The following is a 9,190-nucleotide window of genomic DNA, read 5'->3' on the forward strand; positions in this document are numbered from 1 at the left end:
GTGTATGAGCTTTTAAACAGCCTAGCCGGAGTGTTGGGCCAGTGGGTGATTTGACTAAAGCCGTTTCCGCCTTTCATTCAAATACGAAAGCGAGAAGTTGAGCTGGACAGAAGTCAAAACCAACTTTGGCAGTTACAGTTAAACCCGAAGGGTCGTTTTATCCGAGGCACCGACTCATAATGGTGAAGCGTGGGGCAAGAAAAGGCTGCAAATAGCGATGATTATGAGCGGTAAGAGCAGTTTTCTCTGCACGCTCACCACACCTCACTCATAAATCAAACAATTTTACGTTTGTTGTTTATACACCAGCGCATACACTGGGCAGAACGACTTGTCGTAGAGGTTTTACACATCGAGAGAGGTTTAAGTCGAATTCGGCTTTGTGTTGTGTAAAGTTGTGACGAAAGAACTGATCGTTTCTGATCTTTGCTGTCTTTTAATTCCCACTCCAGCTGTTTTACATGAAGTAAATGGTGTCATCGTTTTATCCTCTTTATGGTTAAAGAGTGTAATGTGTTGATTTTGTTGTTGATGAAGATTCAAGTTTTGTTTTGGTTTTCCGAGCTAACTTTATGCCCCTGTTGTGCCAAAAAGTGATTGTCTGCCAAAAACTGATTTCCGGTATTTGCCAAAAAGCGATTGCTCATATTTAAAGTGCTATAAGTAACTTGTTGGGCTATAATATGTTAAACATATGTCAAATGCATCCCTTATGGATGACATAAAGTCATCTTGAGCCACAAACAACATTCGTGTAGCAAGATACAAGCCGCAATCAGTTTTTGGCAGCGACTTTTATATAACCTTTATTTATGCAGTAAAAAAAATCTCATTAACATTAAAAATGTATTTTGTAAGAGTAAGTTGGCCAAGAGCACAGCAGAAATGGCAGCAAATATTACAATAGTTCTGTAAAAATATTTTAAGTGGGGATAAAGGACCGGATTGGTTATAATGTAAGTACAAGTTGTAAAGATACTTAAAAAACAGATAATTTTTTAATTCTTTATGTAACCCCTTTGTATCCCCTGTTCACCGAAGTCTATTTACGAACATACGTAAAGATATTACACATAAAAAATACACAGAAACACTGGAAATCACTTTTTGGCAGACAATCACTTTTTGGCACAACACCCCACTTAACTCTTCACCTAACACCTTGTTGTGGATCATCGTTTCCATCTTGAAAGCTTGGCCTACTGCAATATAAGAAAACATCTGAAATGCCGCAACATTATTTATATGTATCCATATTGATGAACTCCTTATGGGGGTAATTTTAAAACCGCCACACAGACTGGCTTTTGTGACTCATTCATATTTGTGTCCACTCTTTTAGGAAATGCCAGTCTTTATGTAAATACGAAAAAATACTAACCTCATAGAGGATGACTCATGTAAAAGTTTTTGGAGTTCAGTTACACGTTAAAGCATCTGAGGTGATTCCTGCTCAGTGTGCTTTAGACTGTCACAGCGAGCAGGCCGGTGTTATTTTGCATGACATTTGCCTTTTGTAAATAAACCGGACAATGCAAATTCCTGTGCAGTTGGATACTCTGTGGAACGTGGCTCTAGCACCATGTTGTTTATTAAAACACAGACTGTAATTCAGTTTTACGTAAAGCTATGCAAACCAGTGGAAACATGTTGCCAGTTTAATACAGAGCTGATGTGAGAGAACCACAGGAGGTGGTACCGGTAAGCGCTTTCTTTGTTTTTTAATGTCGACTGCTAGAAATCCTTAGTTTTGAAAATTAAAAACTATTCCAGGTGTCTTGAGCACCCTATATGTATATTTTAAAGTCATTTGTGTCAATTTCTTTATACATGCAAAATGCATGTATAAAGAAAAATGCTCTATACAGAGAGTTCTTAAGAACGAGAACTAAAGATGCTGAAATCAGATACAAAAGATATAAAAATAGGTTAACTAATATACTTAGATTTAGTAAAAAGGAATACTATAAGAAGCAATTAGATATAAATAGAAATAATAATAATAATAAAAGATTATGGGAAATCCTGAACAGTGTTATAAAATGTGGGACTGGACAAAAGAACTATCCCAAGTATTTCATTTGTAATGACCATGAAGAATACAATATGGATGTTGTGGCAAATAGTCTCAATGAATTCTTTGTAACTGCTGGACCAAATTTAGCAAGAACAATCACTCATCCTGGGAAAGCACAGGAAAAACCCGATACACTGATTGACAGAAATCCATATTCTATGTTTCTCACAGCCGTTGATGAAAATGAAGTTCTTGAAATTGTCAAAAAATGTAAAAATCACAAATCTTTGGATTGTAATGATATCGATATGATAGTGGTTAAAAGAGTCATTGAGGCTATTATAAAACCATTTACATACATCTGTAATTTATCATTTCAAACTGGTCGATTTCCAGACAGAATGAAAATAGCAAAAGTTATACCTCTATACAAATCTGGAAACACCATTTCACAAACTACAGGCCTGTCTCTTTACTACCTCAATTCTCAAAAGTTCTTGAAAAACTGTTTAAAAACAGACTGGAAAAATTTATAGATAAACATAAACTACTCACTGAGAGTCAGTACGGATTCAGATCAAGCAGATCAACATCATCGGCACTATTAGATTCAATAGAATACATCACAAATTCCATAGACAAAAAGCAATATGTGGCTGGGTTATTCATAGACTTGACAAAGGCATTTGACACTATAGATCATGATATATTAATAAGAAAACTGGAACGTTATGGTGTCAGAGGGGTAGTTTTAGATTGGGTCCGGAGTTATTTAAGTGACAGAAAGCAGTTTGTGAAAATAAATGGTGGTTGCTCCTTATGTATGGACATTGCTTGTGGTGTACCCCAAGGGTCAGTTTTGGGTCCAAAATTCTTCAACTTGTACATTAACGACATCTGTAAAGTGTCCAAAGTATTAAAAATGGTTCTCTTTGCTGACGATACAAACATTTTTTGCTCTGGTGATGATCTGCAGAATTTATTGGAGGATATGACTAATGAAATAAGTAAAGTGAAGTTCTGGCTTGATAAAAACAAATTATCATTAAATTTGAATAAATCTAAACTTATGTTATTTGGAAATAGTAGTTTAAATACAAATGCAAAGATTCAAATAAATGGTGTTGATATTGAAAGAGTCAGTGAAAATAAATTTCTGGGGGTAATAATAGATGAAAAACTTAACTGGAGAGCTCACGTAAGATATGTTCATTCCAAAGTATCACGAAGCATTGCAGTACTAAACAAGGCAAAACAGGTATTCGACAGAACATCACTTCATATTCTCTACTGTTCACTGGTTTCACCATACTTAAGCTATTGTGCAGAGGTCTGGGGCAACAACTATAAAACCACATTACATTCACTTTTTACTCTTCAAAAAAAAGCAATTCGAATCATCCACAATGCAGGTTATAGGGCACATACAAACTCACTATTTTTGCAGTCTGAAATATTGAAAATTGACGATATAGTGAAATTCCAAACAGCACAAATTCTATTCAAAGCAAAAAATAAAGAACTGCCAGGTAATATTCAGAGTATGTTTTTTTTTTTTTTTTTTTTGAAAGAAGGAAGTTATAATTTAAGGGGTTTTTGTAACTTCAAAACAATGAAGGTACGTACTACAAGAAAAGGCTTTTGTGTTTCTGTTCATGGAGTGAAACTATGGAACAGTCTGAATATGGAATTAAAGCAATGTCCAAACATAAAACTGTTCAAAAAGAGTTATAAAAATATGATCTTCTCGATCTATAAAGAAAAGGAAAATATTTAAATTAAGTGAATGTCTCTATTTAAAAACAAACAAACAAAAAATTCATGATGTGATATTATAGTATATAGTATATCAGAAATCTGTTCACTATTTTTATTACAAATTATATCAGTAAGGAAGCTGACTAAATATTCACTGATAATTTATGGCAAAGGGGTGGGATTAAATAAGTGTATACTTCTTCCCACTCCCTTTCAACATGTAAATTAATCAGAATGGTTTTTTGTATGTAATTTGTATAGTATATTTTTTTCTCTCTTATTTCTTTTCTAAATGTACTTGTATATTGTTCACATGTTGAAATAAATTACCTATCAATCAATGAATTTCAGACTGAGGTCTTAAAGATCAAACGTGTGGTCAAAAGTTTGGTAGAGAAGTGTATGTGGACTTTGTGTTTGAGACAGCATGAATGTGAATGTAGAAGTGTGCTTTGCCTGCAAAGCTGGAATGGCTTCAGTGAAAAGCTTTTGTGCTTTTTGGTGCTTTTTGTTGCATTTTGAATTCGCAAACTGTCAGTTTGTCCTTTTCTGCAGTTTCTAAGAAAGTGGCGTATTTTTTTATGCACAGGCCCTTGGAAATTGGTAGTTTTAAAATAGTTGAATATAGTTTTATGCAGATCTGATGTTTTAAGGAGAAGCACTCTTGTGTCTGCTTCACCAGCAGCAGCACTGATATAGGTGAGCAAAATTGTTAAGTGCCCACAACAGCCATAAATATGATGCGTAAGCTACTTCTGCCTCTTCAGATTGCAGTATTTAAACAATAGTATCCAGTACACATTTATGCCCCTCGATACCTGTGTTTACATAAATATTGTGTTAACCTCGCTTCTTGGGTCACAGTTGGTCTTTCAGTATAATAATAATAATAATAATAATAATAATAATGATGATGTATACTTTATTGATCTCCGTGGGGAAATTCCTCTCTGCATTTAACCCATTCACTCAGTGAAGCAGTGGGCAGCCACTGGGCGCCCGGGGAGCAGTGTGTAGGGACGGTACCTCAGGGTAGCCGTTCAGTGGATTTGAACCCCCGACCTTCTGATCATGGGGCCACCACTCTACCTACTGAGCTATCCCTGTCCCTTTAAAAAAAAAAAAAAAAAAAAAAAAAAAAAAAACTCTTTAAAATTTTTATTTTTTTTTATTTTTTTTTTTTTTATTTAAAGAGGTTTTTCTAAGAGTGCATTAACACAAAAGCATTTTTTTGACCATGCTGAAAAACTCCAGCTGTGAGTGCTTCGGAATCTGGAGTATCTTGTCAGCTGAGACACTCTGGTTGCTATGTTACAAAATATCCAGTCGATATTACAGGTATCTGACTTTGACCTTGGCTGTTGCTCTGCTGGTAGAACCACACTGAAGAAAATGTCCAAATGTTATTTCTATTATAAATTATATTAAAAAGATATTAGTGTAGGGCAGGGAACATTGGCATCAAACTGGGAATAACTTTATTTTAATGGTTCACACAGGGGAAATGCTAATGTCGGTGTTTAGATTCAATTGAGGCAATAAGATTTAATAGTGGTAGTTTTGGTTATTGACAGTGTGTTTCCTTTTTAGAGTGTGGAAAGGGTGTGATGATCTGAAGATTAGGGAGCAGCAGCATCCCTCTGTCCAGTCTGTTAATCCATAACTGATGCGTCTCGTCCCTGGTTACTGCTGAAGGCTCAAGCTTCATCTCGTTGCAGCTTTGTTGTTCCTGTGTTGTCAGCTTGTCAGCGCGTCAGCACATGAGACATGAATCCCTACGGAAATGAATATCTTGATTCTCATTTGAGTGGTGCCGCAGCATCTCGAAGTTCACCCCACGAATTGGCTTTAGCGCCATCGTGCGATCAGTCTTCTCCAGTCATCCACCCAGATAATAGTTCTGCTACAGTTTCAGGCCACAACATTCCTCCACACGAGGCCTCATCAGACCAAGAAGGTCCCCAAACCCTGGTCCGATCGCCAAGTTCTACATTCCCGCTTCCAGCTTCAAATCCAGACTTCAGTGTTGGAGCCAGGTCTCAGTCTGATCTAGCTTCAGTCTCTACCCCAGAACCTGGTTTCACAGCAAATCCCTACTCTGCGTTTGGCACCCCGTCTTCATATCAGATCTCTGTGATCATCCCCTCCACAGACCTCCATCCCATTCCCCTCCCAACTCAGTGCTCTGAGGAAAACTGTCCAGACTTGGAGTGTGCCATCTGCTTCAGTCAATTCAACAATGTCTTCCGCTGCCCCAAGATGCTGCAGTGCAAGCATACGTTCTGTCTGGAGTGCCTGGCTCGCATGAACGTCAAGTCGGCCGAGCCCAACGCCATTCAGTGTCCGCTGTGCCGCAGCTTTACACCCTTGCCTTCCCTCGGCCTGCCAAAACTGGCCACAGACTCAGATGTTTTGTCTTACCTTCCAGCTGCTATGCAGAGAGTCTACAGCATCCGTTTCCTCCGCAGCAAAGGGAAGCTGGAGGTCAAAAGGTCAGTGAGGGTGAAAGCCTTCTTCTTGCCTTTTTGTCCAAGTGGTTCTTTGAAAGTTCAACTATTTTCTTACTAGATTTCCCCAGTATTGCAAAGGAAAAACTGAATAGCAGGAATATTTTAATACTCATATTAATCTTAATGTTGTTTTGGAGTGAAATCAACAAGTCGCGCTGTTTATCTGAAATGTATTTTACTGGTGATAGTAGAGCTGTGAAATTGGATCGGAGCAATATATCAGTTATTAATCAGCAAAAGGTGTGTGTATAGATGGATTGTGTATTTTTTTTCTAAATATTTTTGCACTGGTAACTGCGCAGAACTAAATTATTTAAATAAATGCATAAAACATTTAGTTTGAATTTATTTAATTTTTGTTTTTAAGGTCTACTGACGGACAACGTCGGTGGCCTCGGCAGTCGCTAACGTCTCTGAGATCCATCCACCGCTCTCTGGACGTGGGCATTCCCAGTGGGAACGCAGAAGGTCACGGTCATTCACGCGGCACTGTGTTCAGACTGACGAGACACCCGGTGTGTCGTGCCTTACTCCTAACATCTGTGGTGATGATGATGGTGCTTCTGACTGGTGTCATTATCTTCCTCCTCACCTACCGCAATTAACTGAGTGACATCTTGTCCTGCAAAGTCTTTTATAAAAATTGGTGTCATGTCACGTAAAAAAAAATTCTCCTTAATCACACAAAGCAACAGCTTTTCCTGCTGCTATTTAAAGACTGATCCAGATGTGCAATAAACATCACTATTTGAGGCGGTGTTGGATTAAACAGCTTATAACTAGCCAATGAGCTTCAAAGCAAAGAGCTCCTTTTTAAATACAAAACTGCGGAAACTGGATAAAGACAACTGAGAAGCTAGAAGAGGGTGGACTTTTAATCGTGAACATAACACTTCAGCTTCTAATAACTGCCCAGGTATCTTTTCTTGTTTTATTCCTTAGTTTTACAAACTATCAATGCACTTTTATCTGCCTCCCCTGTGCCAAAGGCTCTACATGATCAGCTTGCTGTTGATAACTTGATTAACATAACATCTTGTTGTTCAAGCCATGAAATGGTCAAGAACGGACAGTAGTGGGAAAGAAAGTAGATCCAGTTGATTTTCATTGTAGCATTTTTGCAAATCTTTGTGTTTGATGTTTTAAAAAAAGCTTTATATTAAAGATGAGGGATGACGCACTAAGCAAAAACTGGTTGTCAGGTTCAAAATGCATGTTAAAGTCTTCATGGCTTACATTTAACCGCTAAAAAGAATTGTTTTGCAATTTTGTTACTATCATTTAATAAGTTAAAGCCATTATTATAGACTATAGTTTTGGTCTGGTTGCCTGACTTTAACCACGAGATTCTTTAAACTTACCACAAGCTATTGCCTTCTTCCTTCCTTGTTCTGCTCTGTGTACGTGTGTTGTTTTATTTTTGCAGCACAGTTTCCCCCCCCCCCGGGAAACTTTGAGCACTTTAAAGGGGTGAAACCTGAAGTGTGAATGTTGCACGTTTGATTCATACGTGTATTGCTAACAACAGGTTTCATTTAGTTGGAGCTGCAGCTTGGGTTTCATGCAAATCACCTGAACCGCAATTTGCGCACATTGCATTTTCATAGATGCTGGATCATTTTTGTGTTTTCAGCATCAACACTGTAGGGTTTTCCATGCACGTAGTTTTACTTTAATATGTCTAGGGTTCGAGTTATCTGCTGCTTAATTCTTCATAGCCACAATGGAATGACTTGAAGGCTTATCCATTTAGTTTTAGATCAATATCCACTTAACTCTTCTCCTCTTTGACAAGGAATTTTTTTTTTTTTTTTTTTTTTTTTTTTTTTTTTTTTTTTATATGCATATTTGTTTTTCTATGCTGTGAGTACTATGAACTAAACTGTTATAAATTATCCAAGGATATGCAGCTCATTTTTGAAAAGGCAAAACGGAGGTATGTGGGTAAAATCGCCTTTAAATGTGTGAACTTTGGGTTTGCATGTCATATTCTGTTACATTCAGCAAGCGGCTGAGCTGTGGGATGTCTGGTGAATGTTGCCCCAATATACAAAATATTTGCTCTAATACTGCAGATTCTCACTCCAGTTGATATTATATTAATCTACACCTCTGACATCAAGCAAAACTATTTTGACTTGCAAATCAAAGATGAAAATGCTGCTGCTCCCCCCCCCCCCCCAGCCATGCCTTCTAAAATGTATACCCAAAAACCAAGTTTTAACTGCAGATTCGAACAGTTGTTTATGACTGACAGCGTGAATATATTTAAAAGTTTACCATCCTATTTTCCTGTTTTGTGTTTGTTTGTTTTTGTTGTGTGTGGTTTTTTTCTTTTCTTTTTTTTTTTTTCTTTTTTAAAATGCACGAGAAAGTCTTTCAGGTTCTTTTGTGAATAAATGGTGAAGTGAAAAATAAATGATTTTATATATTTTATGTAACTGTTTAGGGAAAGCTTGCAAAAAATTTTTTGTGATACTAAAATAAATTTCTTTGTTTTTAATTTGTCATTGTCCTTATTATGCATTTATTATATTTTAAATACAAAATGTTGCTTGGGTTTTTTTTTTTTTTTTTTTTTGCGTTTGTATCAAGGTTGGACTGTATCAACCTTATTTGGAAAACCACTTTCAAATTAAATTAATCTCTCTGATGGTACCTGCTGGCTGGCTATGGCAGGTGGAGCAATAGCATCATATAAAGTAAAGTTTATGTCTAAACAAGAAGCCACTGTGTCCTTGTTGGCCGGTCTTCCTTTGTTACTTCTCTTCTTTTCACCTTTTCTATCCATTAGCCTCCCAAAAATAGTATTGTCTCATTAATATATCAGAAGTGCAGCAGCACAGTGTGTTTGCCAAGAGAGCAGTGAACATAATTTCAGTGATGAATTGTTTTAGCCCAGGAA

General features: G+C 36.9%; 1 protein-coding gene across 1 annotated transcript; it reads left to right on the forward strand.

Annotated features, from left to right (window-relative positions):
• Positions 1–55: 55 nt before the first annotated feature.
• On the forward strand, positions 56–8,788 carry LOC147317916 (uncharacterized). The gene is made up of 3 exons (XM_086312993.1): positions 56–230; positions 5,366–6,267; positions 6,653–8,788. The coding sequence occupies exons 2-3, from the start codon at positions 5,543–5,545 to the stop codon at positions 6,888–6,890; spliced, it is 963 nt and encodes a 320-aa protein (XP_086169119.1). The 5' UTR covers positions 56–230; positions 5,366–5,542; the 3' UTR covers positions 6,891–8,788.
• The last annotated feature ends 402 nt before the right edge of the window (positions 8,789–9,190 follow it).

This window comes from Aulonocara sp. 'chitande type north' Nkhata Bay, linkage group LG12 (assembly GCF_057382095.1).
Source record: "Aulonocara sp. 'chitande type north' Nkhata Bay isolate Kocher_YH1m ecotype deep benthic linkage group LG12, A_spYH_male_GT1.1, whole genome shotgun sequence".
NCBI lineage: Eukaryota > Metazoa > Chordata > Actinopteri > Cichliformes > Cichlidae > Aulonocara > Aulonocara sp. 'chitande type north' Nkhata Bay.